A 20950-nucleotide genomic window follows, 5' to 3' on the forward strand; every position below is an offset into this window, starting at 1 on the left:
CGAGGCGTCGTCGGACTGGATCCAGACTGGTCGGCCCTGCAGATCCAGGGACCACCTGGTAAGGCAAAACTTGAATGCTCTGAGCTTCAGAATATAGATCGGCAGGCGGCACTCCTCCCGAGTCCAGCACCCCTGGGCTGACTGGGCGCCCCAAACGCCCCCCCAACCGGAGAGGCTGGCATCCGTCGTGACCACTGTCCAGCGACACGGAAGAAATTACTTCCAAAGCACTGGAGACGTCAGCCACCACACCAGGGAGGACTTGACCAGGTGACTCAACCGAATCAGGTAATCCAGAGAAGACGGGAGCTAGTCCCAACGTGACAGAATTCCCTTCTGTAGATCCCCGGTGTGAAACTTGGCATACGAGTCTGCCACGAAGGAGGCCACCATCAGGCCCAGAACCCTCATGCAGAACTGAAGAGACGACCACTTCTGGGTCGACAACCACTCCACCGCAGACTGCAGGGTCATCAGTATTTTCCGTCAGGAGGAGAACTCACGCCTCCGCGGAACCCAGGACCAGTCGCAAGTATTCCAGCTCTGGGACGGAACTAACACTGACTTCTGGACATTCAGAAGCCAGCAGAACTCTTGGAGAGTCTGACACGTGATAGACACGTCCTCTTCTAACTCTGAGCCTGAGGAAGCTCGCAGTAAAAGGTCGTCCAGATATCCCATGATAGCGATCCCTGGCTGCCTCAGCAGGGCCAGTATCGGGGCAAGCACCTTGGTGAAAACCCTTGGTGCCGTCCCCAAGCCGAACGGGAGGGCCACAAATTGAAAATGGTCCACCCCGACCGCAAAGCGCTGAAAACTCTGGTGCTTTGAGCATAAGGGAACATGCAGGAATGTGTCCACGATATCCAAGGTAGCCAGAAAGTCCCCCTGATGGAGTGCCGCTATTACCGAGCGAATCGACTCCATCCTGAACATTTGCACCTAGACAAAACAATTGAGGGCCTTTAAGTCCAGGATTGGACGGACCCCTACCCTCTTGGGGACTACACACAGATTGGAGCAAAACCCTTGAAACCGTTCCATCGAGGGAACCGGCACAATCACTCCCCTGTCCAGTAGATCCTTGACAGCCCCTGACAAAGCCTTCCGGCAATCCGGAGGAAGCTGGAGGTTGGAAGGAAAAAATCTGTTTGGTGCACAAGAGAGAAACTCCATCTTGTACCCCGAGGAAACTACTCCGCAAACCCAACGATCGGAAAGAAGAGACCTCCACCGAGCCGCGAATTCGCGAAGCCGGCCCCGCACCTGAGACCCGGGTGGGGCCAGACCTTCATGCGGAAGCAAACAGACAGATATCTCACCGCTCCAGGTGAGCCCTGTGAGCAATCAAGGGTTGTTGAACCACCAAGGTGCTGGCAATGCAAATGATAGCAAATAAATGGACGAGAACTGGACAGCCGCACTCCAAAATCACTTAAAAAAAGTTGTCTTTTTATTTTTCAACTGCACAAACAGTCACTGCAAACCAACAAGATACAGTATGGCCGACGCGTTTCGCACTTAGTCAGTGCTTAGTCATGGCTAATGACTTGGCCATGACTAAGCACTGACTGTAAGTGCGAAACGCGTCGGCCATACTGTATCTTGTTGGTTTGCAGTGACTGTTTGTGCAGTTGAAAAATAAAAAGACAACTTTTTTAAGTGATTTTGGAGTGCGACTGTCCAGTTCTCGTCCATTTATTTGCTTTCATGCGGAAGCAGGCTTGTTCACAGGCTTGAGGTACCAGGTGCGCTTCTGCCCCGCAGCGGGGGTCTTAGCACCTTGCAAACTTTTTTCCCGCCGCACGAAAAAAAACACTTGGGGGTAGTAAAGAAGGGCCCTTGCTAACGACGAGGCTCTTTGCCCTTCCCAGACTGTGGGAGCAGCGTGCTCCACCACCCGTGACAACCATAATGATGCCATCCAGGGATGCCCCAAAAAGCCATTCACCCTTAAAGGGTAAATCCACTAAGGCCTTCTGTGAGGACTGGTCCGCCGACCAGCACTTCAGCCACACAAGGCGGCGCAGTACCACCGCATAGGCGGAAGCCCTGGAAAGCAAGGGGAGCGTATCCAGGACCGACTCACAGACGAACTTCAGACCCTTAACCATTTGTTCAGCCAGGTCCTTACAGGTCTCGGAAGCATCTTGTGCCTCCAGCTCCTGCAGCAAAAGCTTGCCCTTCCAGTCAGAGACTGTGACACCAGAGCCCTGGCCAAAACCGGTCTCACAGCCGAACCCACTACTGCGAAGAACGAGCGGGCCATAGCCTCCATTCTCCTATCCGCGGGGTCTTTAAAGGCAGAAACAAACCAAAGAAATCCTTCAGGGTAGCGCTACAATCAAAGGAGGATGAGAGAGTCCCACAATTATGTAAATAATACATTTATTAAAATGTCTCAAGGGCAAGAATCTCCATAATACAGCCTTGTGAAACAAGATGTACACAGTGCAATATGAAAGCAGTTCCACGTGATAATACACCTCCAAAACAGTTTAGCCACAGGGCTGATGTAAACATTCAAGCACTTCTGCTGAGCAAAAAACTCCTCCCACAGGCAGAGCGTCACACATGCAGTCGGCAAAGCCAAGGCATTGGGCATCAATAGTGGGCGATGTGCTGTACTCTTACCAAGACCCAGATGGATATGTGGGTGATCCGGCGGGCGGGCATACGATCGGCCGTGGATGGGAAGAGGCTGTCAGTCCTTTTGCGTCGTAAGCAGTGGAGACACACACCCCGCTCAGGCTATACAGGACGTCTCACTGACGCTGAGCGGAGGGGCGGTGACAGGGCTCGCAGGATTGGATGGATAGTTGGAGGAATGGCCCAAACAACCAAAGTGGGTGGAGTGCTGGGTTGGTGGTTGGTCAGCTGGAGCGATGTCTCGGGGAATCAAAGCATCTGTGTGATGAGCGGCACCGAGGTGCTACACGGGCTGAGAACGGGAGATAGTTGCAACTACTGGCTAGGACGATATGTATCGGGTCAGAGCCCTTCATCAGGTCAATAGGAAGTAGCATGAAGGAAATTATTTATAGGAGACTGGAGCATGTGGGGCGGAGCTTTGCTGAGTAGTATGTACTTAAGAGATATGAAAGCTCCGCCTATGATATGAAAGCTCCGCCTATGTAATAAAACACATTAGTAACACAAGGGACATCATAAAAAACTATGAATAACATTAAAAACACACATAGACTGATAATATGGGAGGGATAAAAACAAAAATAAAGAAAATTGTAATAATACCATACAATGAATAAAAAATAAAAAGTTAAAAAGACTGGGGGATAGATGATCCCTGTATGATGTCTACTGTAAAAAAAAAAAAGGAGGACAATGCTAGTGTTGTACACCTGTGTCACATGGGGTATAATGACGGTTGGCCACAACATCAGTGATGAGGGTCTTTACAGGAGGTTGCTGATTTCAAGCTCCTCATTGAGGCCATTGGGAGATAGAGCGGATAATTTAAAAATCCAGAAGGATTCGCGTTTGCATAATAAAACAAATCTCTCGTTGTCAGTGAGTGTGCCTTCAGGTATATGTTCAATTGCAAACACTTTAAGGCATTTAAAATCTTTTGAATGATAGCATTTGAAGTGTCTAGGTACACTATGTTCATCTGCACCTTTGTCTATTAAACGGCGGTGGTCGCCAATGCGTTTTCGCAAGGTTCGTATGGTGAGGCCGACGTATAGCATTTTGCAAGGGCAAATGAGGACGTAAATCACGTACTGGGTTGAGCACGTGATAAATTTGTTTATCTGATAAGGATGACCTGCTCTATCAGAAAACGTGGATTGTCCGTGTTCTATAAATTGACACGTAAGGCAGCCACGTTTCTTACACTGGAAAATACCTGTGCGATTGTCGAAATGTGCAGTAGCGTCTATGGACTGATCTTTTTTATTTTTACGTTTACTCTGTGCCAAAATATTTTTTAAAGTGCGATTCTTTTTAAAAATAATTTGGGGAGCGGGTGGTAAAGGCAGGAGCCCCATCCACAGGCAATGTGGTGGCTTTGCTCAACCTGGACACGGGAGGGTCAACGGACGGAGGAGAGACCCACTTTTCCTAAAAGAGTCCTCCTCAAAGGGATAAGGGGTCGCAAAGGCAAAAACTGCCTGCGGTGTATCCCATTACTTATACAACAAACGGTCCAAAAAAGGAACAAAAGGAAACACATTTTCAGTGTGTGGCGGTTTGCGGGACCCAAAAGGGACTGGCACACCAGGTGCCCCCGCCATATCCTCAAGTTTCTGAGTATCACGCCCGCAGAAATAATAGCTCCAACAATTCCTATCAGCAACCGACCCTGAAGCCGAGTCGTCCTCACTGTCCACGTGGGTTAAGCCCGCATCATCTGACAATACAGGCCAGAGGCAGAAGCAGAGCCTGATACCATGTCAGAGATATCCCCAGAAGCAGGCCAGGAAGGGGGCGCTTTTTTACCCCCCATCTGGCCACTAGTCGCTTCAAACCTGGCGAGAAAACGCCACCAGGACAGCCGACACTGCCTCAGCAGATGTGGCAGGGGGAGGGGCACCAAGGGTTAACTCAGGCAACGCAGAGGACAGAAGTACCCGTTCAGGCCCCACAGGGCCCCACCGCTGTGTCACCCTGAACTGCCAGGCAGAACTACCCACCGGTCACCTCCAGGCCATTACCATAGAGACAGGGGCTCCCAGGGAACTCACCACCCCACCCTGTGCAGAGCGAGCTGAGACAAGTCCTATGTGTGCACTGGAGCCGGCTGCGCAGCGTCCGTCACCCCAGGGAGATTCGCGGCCTTCCTGCACCGCTAAAACGACCGCACGAGGCCAAACGAAATCCAAGATGGCCGCCGTATGATGAAAAAACACCATAGGACTACAGGAAAATGGCCACTGAGCCATATAAAGCGCGACCACTGCAAAATGGTGGCCGTTGCGCAGTTAAAAATACCCATAGTAACACAGCTCCCAGTACACACAGAACCTGTATGTAAAAACACACACACAGCCCCCGCTATACACACAGGCCCCGGTGGCAATAAAGAGACCCCAGAAGGCCCCCCCTCACAGCCGCTAGCCCAAGGGGGAAGGAGGGAGAGGAAGTAAGGGAGAGAGGAAAGCAGGGAAACCCCTCAGTCGACCTCCCAGGGGAAAATTCCAGCCATACCACCTTACCTGAGCAAGGGGCCACTACTTACCTGTCCTGCGACCACCGGCTGGAGGTATCCCGGACAGAACCAACGTCCGCTAAACGGCATGGCTGTCGGCCAGACACACTGTGACAAGACCATAGAGACCGGTCATATGTGTGCCCTAGAACATGACGCTCCCAGGCCGCCCCTGGAGCAATGGGGCCTGTCGTGGACGACGCTGAGCTGAGGGCCGGCACACGCTCGATGGCCAAACATGGGGGGACTACAAGAGTCAAGACCCAGCCTGTCACCCAGTCGGCTGTTGATAGAAGAATCACAGGATCCAAAAATGCAGGAACAAAAAAAAAAAAAAATCGCAAGAAAAAAATCTCCAGAGTACAGGACTCCAGAGTGCCTGTCCTCTCCTGTCGTCAGGCAGAGAAAAACTGAGGCTGCTAGAGCAGGGTGTGGTTTATACCCGGGGAACCACGCCCCCTGGGAGGAGCTGCACTGAGGAAAGTGTTGTTAACACTTAAAGTGCTTTTTTTCTGCCTAACTCTCCTGGAAGGAAGCGGATATAACCCTAAGGTCAAAGGCTGCTGTGTCCGTCCATGAACGGAAGAGAAAAAGTGGTTTAGCTTTCTCACAGGAGAGACGGTTCCTCTTCTCATCAAGAATATGAGATGCTAGACTGAATAGCCTCTCACTCTCTGTACTGGTGCTTGGGGCAGATAAATATCTGCGTGAAATCTGTGCATGCAGTGTAAAACGTTCTTTGTTCATTTGCAGTACTCAAGGGGATTTTCTCTTCTGGGGATAGGCTGTTCAGCTAGATAAATCTCCAGCTGTTGGATAGCTGCAGTTGTTGTGACACTGCTTTGGACTGGGGTGCATTCATGTAAATTTCTTAAAACATATCAGATATCGAGGGAGTGTATTCCTCTTCACTTGTATGCAACCGTTTTAATGGTATACTTTCCTCTGGGCTACACATCAAAACAGATCCTTCCATCACCTCCATTCGTGCCTGTATCATTACCTGTGCACGCTGCTTCTGCTCCACATTAAAATAATGCTCTTTAAAGACAAATACTGCAGCTGCTGACTTTTAATAAATGGACACTTACCTGTCCTGGGCGCCCGCAATGTCGTCACCCGAAGCCGATCTGTCCCTCGGCTCTCGGGTGGAGGTGCCGCAATCTTGGGTATGGGGATCAGGAAGTGGAGCCTTGCAGCTTCACTTCCTGGTTCCCTACTGCGCATGTGTGAGTCGTGCTGCGTGATCCCACTGGTCCCCGCTGTCTTCTGGGACCTCTGTCTCTCCCAGAAGACAGCGTATGGGGGGAGGTGCCGGACGTGGCGTAGGTCACCGCGGCGAACTATGCCCAGATAACACAAGTATCTGCTCCCTCCTCCCCTCTGAAAGGTGCCAAATGTGACACCGGAGGGGGGGTTTCCGAAAAGCGGAAGTTCCATTTTTAGACGGCAACTGCGTGGCCTACGCCACGTCCGGTGCCTCCTTCGTTCCCCCGCTGTCTTCTGAGAGACACAGAGGTCCCAGAAGACAGCAGGGACCAGTGAGATCGCCCAGCATCTTAACTACAGGGAACGTTCACTATGTGCACATTGCGAGTGACGTCAACCGTCAGTGTGCCCATCACTACTGCGCATACGCTATTTTCGGCGCCATTTTTCGCCAATTTTTCCTTTTGGCAATGTGCCGAAAAAACTATTCTCGACCAATGTTTCGGCCGCCAAAATTTTGGTGCATCCCTATCTAAAACACCTGTGGCTAAAGGGACTATACGCCTAAATGAAATGGGACTTTAACAGGCAGTGTACATGAAATAAAAGTACAAAAACTTTATTTTACTAAATATCAAAAAAGATAAAAAGAAATCTACACGCTTGGTTGACATGTGAACATTCACGCACAGATAGCCCCATAGTAGGAATGTATAATAATGATGTATTAAGCACACAGATTCTTCTGTGGAGCAAACACCGAATTTGTGGAGTAGTCAAAATTAACCACTTGAGATCCGCGCTAAAGACGAAATACGTCCGCAGCGCGGCTCTCAAGTGCCAAGTGGCCGTTTAAAAACGGCCTTTATGTGCATTACCCGCGCGCGCCACTGGGTGGCGCGCGGCGGGTAAAAACTGTCCCGACGCATCGCCGAAGACCCGATGCGTGTACCAGACGGCCGCGATGTCCGCCGGGTACACGCGATCGTCGGTGACACGGCAGGTGACAGCAGGGACGTGGAGCTCTGTGTGTAAACACAGAGCTCCACGTCCTGTCAGGGAGAGAGGAGACCGATCTGTGTCTCTTGTACATAGAGACACAGCATCGGTCACCTCCCCCAGTCACCCCCCTCCCCCCACACAGTTATAACACACCCAGGCTACACATTTAACCCCTTCCTCACCCCCTAGTGTTAACCCCTTCACTGCCAGTCACATTTATACAGTAATTCGTGCATTTTTATAGCACCGATCGCCGTATAAATGTGAATGGCGCCAAATTTGTGTCAAAAGTGTCCGATACGTCCGCCGCAATATCCCAGTCCCAATAAAAATCGCAGATCGCCGCCATTACTAGTAAAAAAAAAAAATAATAAAAAAAATCATAATTCTGTTCCCCATTTTGTAGGCGCTATAACTTTTGCGCAAACCAGTCGCTTATTGCGATTTTTTTTTTTTTTTTACAAAAATACGTCGAAAAATACGTATCGGCCTTAACTGAGAAAAAAAATAGTTTTTTAAAAAAAAACTGGGATATTTATTATAGCAACAAGTAAAAAAAATATATATTTTTTTTAAATTGTTGCTCTTTTTTTGTTTATAGCGCAAAAAATAAAAACCGCAGAGGTGATCAAATACCACCAAAAGAAAGCTCTATTTGTGGGGAAAAAAGGACGCCAATTTTGTTTGGGAGCCACGTCGCACGACCGCGCAATTGTCAGTTAAAGCGACGCAGTGCCGGACGCTGAGATTTCACCTGGGAACGAAGGGGGTTTATGTGCCCAGTAAGCAAGTGGTTAATGTTGACATAAAGAACAGTGTGAAAAAAAATGCATTAACAATACAGCCTGGTATACACGCTTAAGCAACTAAACATATGCATAAAATAACTCCATGGACTGGAGGTCACCACTAAAAGAATCCCACCATGTTGTGAGTAGCATATAAAGCCACAAATGGGCCAGCTATGTATCCACAAAGTCACACAAAAGGGAACCGAGGCTGAGAGGCAGATTAGAGGTTCCAACTGATGCCCAGTAACCTGTGAAAAAGTCAGCAGGTACAAAAACAATGGGAGGGAGTTAGAACTTCCTCTTCCATATGCCTAGGCGGTTGGAGCGCAAGTTGGTACCTGTCAAAGTCAGGTATTCATTCCCCTTTCGCACCTCAAAAGTGCTAATTCTTTGAGAGGAGCGAGGGAGGAGTCCTTAAAGTAGAACTTCCCCTTTTGAGTAGAGCTACGCTTTAAGGAAGGTCCTGGAAAATAAATCATTGCTTTTCTGGCATATTAAATCATTTGAAAAATACATGCAAGATGACATTAACCCCTTTGGACTTAGGGTCCAAATTATTCAGACTTTTGACATTGTGTCCAATTTAAAAAAGAATGGGAAAAAAACCTCAAACTGTTTTCTGCTTTGGCAGGATAAAACAGCCTTTCAAGAGGGCAAAGGTTATAAATTGTTTAATCAATAATATAGGAACAAGACTAGGGATTGGACAGTACCACATTTAGAAAAAATGCAAATGATCTATGCCCAATTCTCTTTCTGGATCTTCATCTGTGTCTATGCCCTCCAGGTTTGGTGCAAATATTCTAGGGGCAGGTGCAAATCCAAGAGACTTCACCAGGATTATAGTCAACCACATAAGAAGCTCACGTTGGAACAATCTGGACCACCTATGCATGTTAATCTGCACTCTTAAAACACTTCTCCTCAACAGGTAGGGGCAGGTATTGCACAATGGGAAGTAATGGGTATTTCTCTTTCCTCTTCTTTAGTTGTAGTTAAAGATTTAGGGGCTACCCCTAAACCCAAGCAGGGGACTATTTAAAGCAACGCCCATTCAGACACATACATGTAGAAACCAGGCACAAATATAGCAGTATATAGTCAATTTGTCTTTAAACACATTGACCCAGGATGAAATTCTGTGTTTCTGCTTGGGTTAGGGGTAGAACCTAAATCTTTAACTGCAACTAAAGAAGAGGAAAGAGAAATACCCATTACTTCCCATCATGCAATACCTGCCCCTATCGTAGATTGAGTTCTAACTTGTCTGCCTTTCTCAAACTGACAAGTAGGGATAGTGAAGCCCTGAACACTTTTTTTGTGGCTCCTGCTTGCAGGGCACCCGAGTTTGGTAGTGGACTGGCTTCTAAGGATGAGCTCCAGCGTGTTTGCATAGTACACGTGCAGAGCCCGTCAGGAAGTCTGCACGGCGCTGTGCTAATCACAGCCAGGGAGACATTTCCCGATGCTCGGCTTCAGAGATCGGGAAATGTCTCCCTGGCTGTGATTAGCTCAGCGCCGTGCAGACTTCCTGGCGGGCTCTGCACGTGTACTATGCGAACACGCTGGAGTTCATCCTTACTGGCTTCCTTGGTTAATGTGGGGGCTTGCCTATGCTTTCCCAACATCTATTCATCGGGGGACAGGGCACCTGCGTGTTCCGGCGGCCTTCAAAGGTCACTGGGGTTGGGCATCTTTTTTTTTTTTAAGAAATTGACTAGCAAGGCCTGAGTAAAAAAGCAAGGAAAATTTTGAAAATATAATAACATAAATGTCATTGTAAAAATATAAACTTAGCCTACCTTAGAAGTGAACAGTGTCAGTCAGGGCAATAGACAACATCAATAGAGCAGTGGACAGTGTCAGTATTTTTTATTTTTATTTTTTACAAAAAAAATTTAGGAGCTCCATTGGGGAGGCTTTTTTGACTTTTTTCTACTGTATAGATTATCAAATGTTTCCAATAAACAATACTTTTTAAATACTCACCTGGCCTGTCCTAAAAATCGTGAGAGGTTATGCTGTGCCTATGAGCACTAGGTTTGTCTTTCTATTGGGGAGGCTTTATGTAGAAGCTGAAAGGATGGACAGCGGCACCTCCAAAAAACCTTTAGGTTGTCTTTATTTTAAAAAACAGTGGATGGAAAAGGCACTACAAATAACAGCAAAAGGTGGGATACAGCCTATGCGTTTCGCACTGCGATCAGTGCTTAGTCATGGCTTAGGGGAGGCTTTGGTGAATTATCAGGGGTTTAAACAGAGCCCTGATGTTTCAATTTTGAGAGAAAGGGAGTGAGCACAGGGATTCCCCAAGTCACTTTCTTTGCAGCCTCAGCTGCACTGGACAGTCAATGAATGGGAAGTGCTCTGTGCTAAGCGGCTTCTTGTTAATTCACAAACTGAAGAATAGTAAAGACAGTTTACTATGCTTTAACCACTTAAGGACTGGAAGAATTTGCCCCCTTACTGACCAGGCGAACTGATAATTGCGTTATCCTGTGATGTTGTACTCAAACAAAATCAACAACCTTTTTCCCCCCACAAATAGAGATATCTTTTTGTGGTATTTGCTTACCTCTGTTTGTTTGTTTTTTGAGCTATAAACAAAAAGGACTGACAATTTGGGGGAAAAAACAATATTTTTTATTTTGCTATATTAAATATACTAAAAAAAAAAATCAGTTTAGGCCGATATGTATTCTATGTATTTTTGGCTAAAGAAAAAAAAAAAATCGCAATAAGCGTATATTGATTGGCTTGCGCAAAAGTTATAGCATCTACAAAATAGGAGATAGAGGTGTTTCTAACTGTAGGGGCAGTGCAGTGACTGGAGGAGACAAGTCGCTGTTCCTAATCACTAGGAACAGCAGATCTGTCTATCATCCCCTGACAGAACGTGGATCTGTCTGTTTACATTGACAGATGCCCGTTGTGTCTCTCTCAGGAGCGATCAGGGGTGGCCGACGGACATCACGGTCGCCGGCTACGCGCGCACACCCCCTAGTGGTCTTTAAGCGGCCGACGTACAATGACGGCGATTTGCCCTGGAGGGCCAACCTGCCGCAGTACAACTGCAGCGGCTGGTCCTTAACTGGTTAACGATAAGCAGCCAGCGGGAGAGGAGGGAAGACAGTAGTGCTGCAGGAATTGAGGAAGAGGGGACATGGGAGAAGATGGAGCAGCACAAAGAGAGGAGCGGCGGTGGCATTTACTAGAACGCACTGGCTGTATTTTCCTCCTGCAGCTGCTGAATGTGGCGAGGGAGAAGAGAAGAAGCTTTCAGTGGCTGCAGAAGGAAAATATAGCAGATGCCGCCCCTCCTCTCCAGGTGTCACAGGGACCCCCTGGAGCACGGGGATGGCAGCGCTTGGGGTACATGCGCCCCCAGTAATGACAAATCCCCCCCCTAACAACAAAATAATATACCTCCTACCCCCTATTGTAAAAACAGAGCCCCCACCTCCTGGTAATGACAAATTTACATGCCCAGATCCCCCTCACTGATCCTAGTCATTTTTGGGGACTTCTCTGTCAGAGTCAGCAGGTCTTGTGGGGAGGGATGGGGTCGGTGTTTCTGGCTGGTGAGATAAGCAGGGTGCAGGGTACAGAGGCTCCCCGATAGGTGGCACAGACCCAATCAGCTTCTTTCCTCACCAGTGATAGCGGTCTCGGCTACCAGGCAGTGCTCTCCTCCTCCTCCTGCCTCACTCAGCCCTGTGACAGTGGAGCAAGCATTCCCCCACTTGGCTGCAGGACGCAAGATGCAGGGACACTGCAGGATCCAAGCCGAACTCTGGCATTTTGCGTGGGGAGTAGGCTAATATGACAGGGAGGCCACATGGTCCCCTACAGCATGGGCAGGGGGGCTCCTAATGCTATGCCCATGCCTGCAGCTTAGTTGGGAGAAGTAGCTCAGTGTGAGAGCAAGTTTCCTCCCCCACATCACCCGCCTGGCTCTTCCCTTCCTTGCTCCTCCAGCCCGACTCTCTCCTTCCCTGCTCCGGAACTTCTCACCCTGTTCCGTCCAGCTCTCACTCACCCAGCACTGAAGAGGAGAGGTTTAGTCCAGGGTTGACAATGCAGAGAAACAATCTACTCATCACCCTGGGGTAGGGTTTCATTATCCATCATTATTATTATTTACTACTCTGTTTTTGGACTCTCTGATCTGTCTCTCAGCCTGGGTTCCTTTTTTGTGGTCTTCACGGATACATGTCTGGCCCATTGGTGGCTTTATATGCTACTCACAACATAGTGGGATTCTTTTAGTGGTGACCTCCAGTCCATGGATGTTCTTTTACGCATATGTTTAGCTGGTTAAGCGTGTATTGCTACAGTATTCATAAGTATACCAAGCTTTAATGTACATGCCGTGTTTTTCACAGTGCTATTTATACTGTATGTCAACATTAATTGTGACTACTCAACAGATTCAAGAATCTCTGCACACCCTTGAGGAAGGGGAAAAATAAGTATTCTCAAAATGCATTGGATGTTTATGTTTGCTCCATTTAGTAATCTGTATGCACAATATAGCATTGTTATTCTTTCCTACTATAGAGCCATCTGTGGATTTTCGAACGTTCGCATGTTAGCCAAGCATGCAATTTTACTACTAGCCAGTTTTGTTTTTAATGATGATGTAAAATAAAAGTTATCTTGTACTTTTATTTCATGGTCATTGCCTCCTAAAGTCCTGTAGAGACATATATATAGCTCTACAGGTTTAATTAGATATGTAGGCAGCCCATGTACACTCATTCTGATACTCCTAAATCTGAACACTGTCAACCGAGTAAAACTGCCTGCCAATTTCCCAAGTCTAGAATAAGCATGGCAGACAGAGCGAGAAAAAAAGTTTCATCCAAGGCAGAATCAGCCTGCTAGGTTTGCAAGAAAACTCCACCATGGTGGTTGACATAAGCCACTGCTGCAACATAACCCAAAATAATCTTAGTCGGGTGACCTGTAGTGAAAAGATCCCACGGAATCTCTTGCATAAAAGAAGAGCCCCAGAATAGGCAGACAGGCTGGCATCAATTGTAAATATTTACCAGGCCGATGGAAGGAAGGAAGGAATTCCACATCAGCTTCTGGAGCGTATTTCTGAGACAACCAGGCCAGAGACGACCTGGTTCTAGATATCAAGCCCAGAGATTGTGGTTTCTGCCAGAATGTTGAGTTTCAGCAATCCAGAGTGGAATTGGGGTATACGAAACTGCCTCAAGGGAGGCTACCAACAAACCTATACTTGTGAAGTAAAAACAGAAGGATGAACAGTCTGTGGACTGCAAGCCTGATATGGGAGCAGAGTCAGGAGCTACCTTGTAAAAGAAAGAACTGCATTCAGAGACCCAAATACTCCAAGTGGAAGAAAGTTCAAAACAGCAGTTCCTTCAGCGAACAAATCTCTAAAAAAAAACAGTAACAATTGGTTACGCAGAACCTGAAAAAGCTATTGCCAACCACTCACTTAGCAGGAGGTGATCGGGGAATGTCCTGTGGCCATAGCAACGCTAGCGCCTCAGGAAATTTTTGAGATGTAATGGACAGACCATACTGACAACAGACAGGAAAGCTTCACGTCCACAGCAAGGCAGATAACATAGGTGTGCCAAGAAAAATAGGATATTTAGACAGCTTACCTGTAAAATCCTTTTCTTGGAGTACACCACGGGACACAGAGACTAAGGGCCAGATTCTCAAAAGAGATACGACGGCGTATCTCCAGATACGCCGTCGTATCTCTGAGTCTGGCCGGTCATATCTATGCACCTGATTCTTAGAAACAGTTACGCATAGATTTCCCTTAAGTCCGAGAGGCGTAAGTCTCTTACGCCGTCGGATCGTAACTGGCCGCTAGGGGCGTGTACGCCGATTTGAGCGTCGAAATATGTAAATCAGCGAGATACGCAAATTCACGAACGTACGCTCGGCCGACGCAGTACAGTTACGCCATTTACGTTAGGCTTTTCCCGGCGTAAAGTTACTCCTGCTATACGGTGGCGTAAGTGCGGCGTACCAATGTTAAGTATGGCCGTCGTTCCCGCGACGAAATTTGAAAATGTTACGTCTTTTGCGTAACTCGTCCGTGAATGGGGCTGGACGTAATTTACGTTCACGTCAAAACCAATACGTCCTTGCGGCGTATTAGGAGCAATGCACACTGGGAGATTTTCACGGACGGCGCATGCGCCGTTCGTGAAAAACGTCAATCACGTCGGGTCACAGAACATTAACATAAAACACGCCCCCCTGTTCCAAATTTGGCTTACGCCAGCCTTTTTACGCTACGCAGCCGCAACTTACGGAGCAAGTGCTTTGAGAATACAGCACTTGCCCGTCTAAGTTGCGGAGGCGTAACGTAAATAGGATACATAACGCCCGCGCAACAATACACCGCTGTAAGAGAATCTGGCCCTAGGTCTTTTCATAATGGGTTATATGCTCAACAGAGGTGATTGGACACTGGCACAACCAATCAATCAGAGTCAGTTCCCCTCCAAATAGCCCCTCCCATCCGGGAAGTTCCTCAGTTTTGTAGCAAAGCAATAAGGTTTTCCCATAAGAAGGGGTGGGGGGGGGGGGGCTCTGTGTCCCGTGGTGAACTCCAAGAAAAGGATTTTACAGGTAAGCTGTCTAAAAATCCTATTTTCTTTATCGTACACCACGGGACACAGAGACTAAGTCTTTACATAATAGGACGTCCCAGAGCAATGCTCACATATGAAGGGGGGGAGACACAGATCAAGCAGGCAGCCCGGGACCAAAAGCTCTTCGCCCGAAGGTGGCATCCTCCTGTCCTCTCACGTCCACTTGATAGAATTTGGAAAATGTGTGGACTGAGGACCAAGTTGCAGCTTTATAGATCTGTGTCACCGAAGCCTGGTGGTGCATTGCCCATGAAGCACTTATCGCCCTGGTTGAGTGAGCCCTAACAGAAAAGGGAGGGATCCGATTCTTTAAACCATAGGCTTGAAAGATTGTCTGTCGAATCCACCTGGAGATAGTGAATCTAGACACCGCTTGTCCCTTCTTGGGACCATCCAGCGAAATAAACAAAACATCTGTTTTGCGTATTTGAGCGGTTGCCTGCAGATACACCTTTACTGCTCTCACGAGATCTAGAGAGTGTAATAACTTCTCCTCCGCTGTCTGCGGATCTGGAAAAAAGGAAGGCAGAACAATGTCCTGATGAAAAGACAACACCACCTTGGGTAAAAAAGCAGAATGGGGTCGTAGTACAATCTTGTCTTTATGACAAACGAAGTAAGGCTCTTTACAAGAAAGAGCTGCTAATTCAGATACTCTTCTAGCTAAAGAGATAGCAATCAGAAACGCCAACTTCCTGCTTAAGAGAATCAGCGGTATGTGGCGAATAGGTTCAAAAGGTTGCTTCTGATAATACTAGTTTTAGATCCCATGGGCATAAGGAGGATTTAACTGGCGGATTGATCCTCAGTACCCCCTGAATGAAAGCCTGCACTAGGGAATGAGGCCTTTGAAAAAAGACTGATAGAGCCGATATTTGACCCTTAATGGTACTAAGGGCTAATTTCATATCCACTCCTAGCTGGCAAAAGGCAAGAATCCTACCAATGTCATATCTTTGAGGATTCCATTTGTTGGTTTCACACCATGAATCATATGCTTTCCAGACTCTATAGTAAATAAGTCTGGAGGCTGGCTTTCTGGCATTAATAAGTGTAGAAAGCACAGGACCTGAGATCCCTCTCTTCTTCAGAATGTGTGTCTCAACAGCCACACCGTCAAACTTAGTGTTTGTAAGGAAGGATGGATGGAACACTGGTCCTTGCCGGAATCTTTTCCTTCTTGATCCTGCAGATTAGCCTCTGTAGAAGGGCGATCGGAGGGAAAGCATAGATCAGTGAAAACTGATTCCATGGAACCACTAGCGCATCCGATCCGTAGGCCAGAGGATCTCTTGTCCTGGACACAAAGTTGTCCAATTTCCTGTTGAACCTGGAGGCCAACAGGTCTATATCTGGGGTCCCCCATCTCTGGCATATGGCCTGAAAGATGTTGGGGTGGAGAGACCACTCTCCTGGACAAAGTTGCTGGCGACTCAGATAGTCTGCTTGCCAGTTTTCTACCCCTGGAACGAAAACTGCAGAAAGACAAGGAACATGTTCTTCTGCCCATCTTAAGATGCGATTCACTTCCTTCTGGGCGCCTTGAATTTGGGTGCCTCCTTGGTGATTAATATAAGCTACTGCTGAAGCATTGTCAGATTGAATCCGAACTAGGTGACCGTCTAACCTGCTTGTCCAGGTTTTTGAGGGCTAAGTATACTGCCCGTAATTCTAGTATGTTGATGGGCAGTCTCCTCTTGGTTTTGGCCCAGGTTCCCTGGGCTGACGCCTCTTCCAACACAGCTCCCCAGCCCCTTAGGCTGGCATCTGTAGATATCACCCTCCAGGTGGCTGGAAGAAAGGATCTTCCTTTCCGTAAGTTCTTGGTTTGTAACCACCAACTGAATCCTTGGCGTACCTGTGAGGCCAGGCGCATGGGTAAATCCAGAGCCTGAATATTTCTGTTCCAGGCAGCTAAGATGCTGCCTTGAAGTAGTCTCGAATGAAACTGTGCATAAGGGATGGCCTCTAACGAGGCTACCATCTTGCCTAAAAGCCTCATGCAAAGGCGGATTGAAGGTCTCTTCTTTACCTTGACCTTGTGGATCAGGTCCTTTAGCGACTTGATCTTTGATTCTGGTAAGAATACCCGGCTTTGGGCTGTGTCTATGATCATGCCCAGATACTCTACCCTTCTTTGGGCTTGAAGAGTGGATCTTTGTAAGTTTACAATCCATCCTAAGTGCTCCAGGTATCTTATAGTGGTGAGCACTGCGTGGTCCAATCCTGCCACGGACTGATCTATTACAAGCAGATCGTCTAGATAGGCTGTTTATCTTTATGCCTTGTGCTCTTAGATTGCCCAACCAAGGAGCTAGTACCTTTGTGAATACCCTGGGTGCTGTAGCCACCTTAAAGGGTAGGGCCACAAATCGAAAGTGGCGATCTTCTACCGCAAACCTCAAAAACTTTTGGTGAGCGGGATGGAAAGGTACATGAAGATATGCATCCTTGATATCTATGGACGCCATGAATTCCCCACCTTGTAGGGAGGCGGCTACTGATCGAATAGTTTCCATTCGAAAATGGCGAATGTTCAGAAACTGATTTAACGCTCTTAGATCCAGAATGGGTCTGACGTCTCCATTCGGTTTTGGGATCACAAAAAGGTTTGAGTAAAAACCTGAACCTCGTTACTTTAGGGGTACCTCTGTGATCACCCCTTGGGATAGTAGGTGATCCAATCCTTTGAAAAAGGGTGCTCTTTTTAGAGGATCCTTGGAGTCTTGAGCTTCGGAACTGGGAAGATGGGAGTTCCTGAAATTCCAACTTGTACCCCAGGGATGCAGTGGATACTACCCATCTGTCCTGAATTTTCGTCTGCCATGCCACTGAAAACTGATGAAGCCGTCCCCCCACTCGGCCGAGCGGGGGCGCCTCTTAATGCAGAGGCTTTGGGGTTCTGCTTATTAGCTTTTGAGCCCCACTGCTTCTTGTTTCTTTGGGCCTGGTCTTCCTTGGTCTTTGTGGCTGGCTGAAAATGCTGTCGCCACTGGAAGTAGATTTACCAGGAGCCGGGAAGAGAGAACTTTTAAAACAAGGATGCTTGTTTTTCTTCTTCTCTGGTAATGGCGTAGTTTTTCCGCTAGATATCTTTTGGATATACTTTTTTAAATCCTCCCCAAAAAGGCTTTCTCCATGAAAGGGGAAACTCGCCAGAAGCTTTTTACAGGGTGCCTCTGCAGACCAATGCTTTAGCCAAAGGATTCTGTACATATGCACCAGCTGGAGTGTAAGACGAGATGCTTGCAGGAAATAATCTCTCATAGCATCTATTGTAAAGCATAAAGCTTTAGGCAACATTTTGAAAAATATCCTTCAGAAAATCCTTAGGCTCTTTTTTCTCTTACCTTAATCCCTGCTACAGATTTTTATGCTGAAATATTTTTCAGACAGTACCAATCTTCACCCCTCTTTGCAGGCTTTGTGTGCCAAACCTTCAGGGATACGAGTTTCCTATTTAAAGGAGACTTCCCCCTGGGCCTTGTAAAAGACTCGGATCAGGACTTTAAGTCTTAATACAAAAAGTACTGGAGCTCAGAGCCCAGTCCTCTGAAGAGAAACATTACAAGCGATGCCTCCTTGCAGGAGGCATTGCTTCATAGCCTCTTGGATGGATCCAAAAAAGGCATAGCACCTTAGCACTTCTCCACGCGTCCTACACCTTAGACACTGGCAAAAAAACAGAGGTACTTCACAGATGGGAGGGTCTATATGGAGGGGAACTGATTGGTTGTGCCAGTGTCCAATAACCTCTGGTGAGCATATAACCCACTATGTAAAGACTTAGTTTCTGTGTCCCGTGGTGTACAATAAAGAAAAGGGAATGTGTGTAGATATCCCTGATGACCAAGAGCCAAAAGAGGTCCCCCAGATGGGGGATATGGCATAGATTCCATCTGAATTTTGGCATACAAATGCAGACAAAGTGAATCTAAAATCAGAATGTCCAGAAGCCCCCATCTGCTAGGGGAACCCTTTTCCATTGTGGAATAAAGGCACAACCTCCTGGAAAGAGGAGTTATGCCAGAAGGTCACTAGCATAGAGGATGGCAAGTCAGACAACCTAAAACAGGGCAAATATAGAGACAGAAAATCTAGCTAGTTGCCCTTGGATAATACAACTATCACCCAAGTGTACAGATGTCTTGGGTGAAGAGGGCTTTCCATACCATCTCTCCATTTTGATGGTAACAGCGACCCCTTCCCCCATCAAACTGTCCTGACCTCGGTGTCTTAGCCCCAGCGAGACCAGAAGTGTGTCATCCCAGGCCACCAGACATGACAACATTCAACCTGAAACCAAGGTTTAGGCCTGCATGTTTCCACTAAGCCTCAGGACGCGGTCCCAGGCGCCCCAGGACACATTATAGGTCCCTCTCAAACCCCCTAAAAAGGGGAAAAAGGAGGACAGGGCTTACCAGCCAGGAGTTTCAGGAGTCCACCCCCTACAGACACATGAAGGCCAAGATCCTGAAAAGAAAAAGAGGAACCCTCTGATTCAGGCAAAAGGCCAAGGAAGGCAAATCAGGCAGATACGCATCAAGAGGGGGGCTGCTGACCCAACGGCCACGGCTCCTGGACTCCTTTTTTTTACTGTTTTGGCTTGTTTCTCCTGTAGAAGAAGGAACCAATCATCCCTCAGTTTGCTGACCTGGAAGAGGAGTGGGGAAATATAAATATTACAATATGTTGGAAAATGTAAATCCAGAGCTGTCCGATGTTATTATGGCAACCATGCAACTCTTCCATGCAAACCATGTAAAAAACTGTAGAGGATGGAGTCACATACCTAGAGCCACAGACGCTGGGTCTCGGGTTAGTCTTTTTACTGTCCTCTTGGTGCAATTTGGGAGGAGACTGTTCACATGATGTCATCTGTAGCTCAGTCATTTCTGGACGATTTTGGTCTATGTCTTTCTGCTGCTGTAACAGACTGTTATATCGAGCCTTTTCCAGGCAAGCATCAAAGTCCTGCCGCTTTGTTTGTGCCCCATCAAGATCTGGAAGAGGCTGAAAAGCATCGACTTGTTAGTAAAGTATATAAAGAACTTAACAGGACTAACTTTCATCTTTATTGCACAGATTGAGAGAAAAACAAAAATAACTCGCTGCAGCTGAAAGCAGAAAAGATTCAGATTAAAAGCAACCTGTGGATACAGAATAATAGGTGCTGTTGCTGCAGACTTGTAATAAAAAAAAAAAATGTAAAATCCTTTTCTCTGAAGTTCATTTCAGGACACAGCTCCATTAATTCTTGACAGTAGGGTTCCGTCTATCAGGAGAGGACTAGGCAGACATGTTAACCACTTCACTACTGGCCCATAGTCATTTGACGTCCACAGAGGGGATCTCCCATCCTGGGTGGACGTCATATAACGTCATGGGCTTTGTGCAGTGATATCTAAATGATGCCTGCAGCTAGAGACATCATTCAGATATCATACATTCGTGCTGGCGATTCTGTGCACGATAAGAACGATCATAGCGGCGGTTCCGCCACTTGATCGTTCTTAGAGGCGGCGGGAGGGGACATCCCTCTCTCCTGCCGCCATCCGGGCTCTCCCGTGTCATCGGGGGGCCCGGAGAAAGAATCGTCCGGCGCCGGCTAGGAAGCATAGAGATGACTGGTCACCAGATGGTCACCAGTCATCTCTATGACCGTCGGAGGCCCGGGCACGATATGATGACGCCACGCCCAGGAACCCGGTAGTAAACAAAGCCGCGATTGCAGCTAGTAAGCATGAGATCGGTGAAATTTTTTTCACGATCTCATGCTTTCCAGCCTGGAGGAGAGATGCGGAGTCTTATTGACCCCACATCTCTCCATAAAGAGGACCGGTCACACACACTTCCTATTACAAGGGATGTTTACATTCCTTGTAATAGGAATAAAAGTAAAAAAAAAAAAGTGTAAATAAATAAATAAGTAAGTAAAAAAATAAAAACGCCCGGTCCCCGGTAGCTCGAACGCAGAAGCGAACACACACGTAAGTCCCGCCCACATATGTAAACGCCATTCAAACCTCATATGTGAGGTATCGCCGTGTGCGTTACGAGTGCCAGCAACAATTCTCGCACTAGACCACCTCTGTAATGCTAAACTGGTAACCTGTAAACATTTT

At 47.4% G+C, this 20950-nt stretch overlaps 1 protein-coding gene across 5 annotated transcripts in view; it reads right to left on the reverse strand.

The window, feature by feature from the left end:
- The window catches only part of RAD52 (RAD52 homolog, DNA repair protein), a 288876-nt gene that overhangs the window by 105328 nt on the left and 162598 nt on the right, over positions 1-20950 (reverse strand). For all 5 annotated transcript variants that reach the window (XR_005748027.1, XM_040345286.1, XM_040345284.1 and 2 more), the window contains exon 8: positions 19618-19838. Coding sequence is in view for 4 of the 5 variants with exons in the window: in XM_040345286.1 (XP_040201220.1) it covers positions 19618-19838 (221 nt within the window). In the remaining variant the exon portion in view is untranslated. The remainder of the gene's footprint in view (positions 1-19617; positions 19839-20950) is intronic.

This window comes from Rana temporaria, chromosome 3, assembly GCF_905171775.1.
Source record: "Rana temporaria chromosome 3, aRanTem1.1, whole genome shotgun sequence".
NCBI classification, from domain to species: domain Eukaryota; kingdom Metazoa; phylum Chordata; class Amphibia; order Anura; family Ranidae; genus Rana; species Rana temporaria.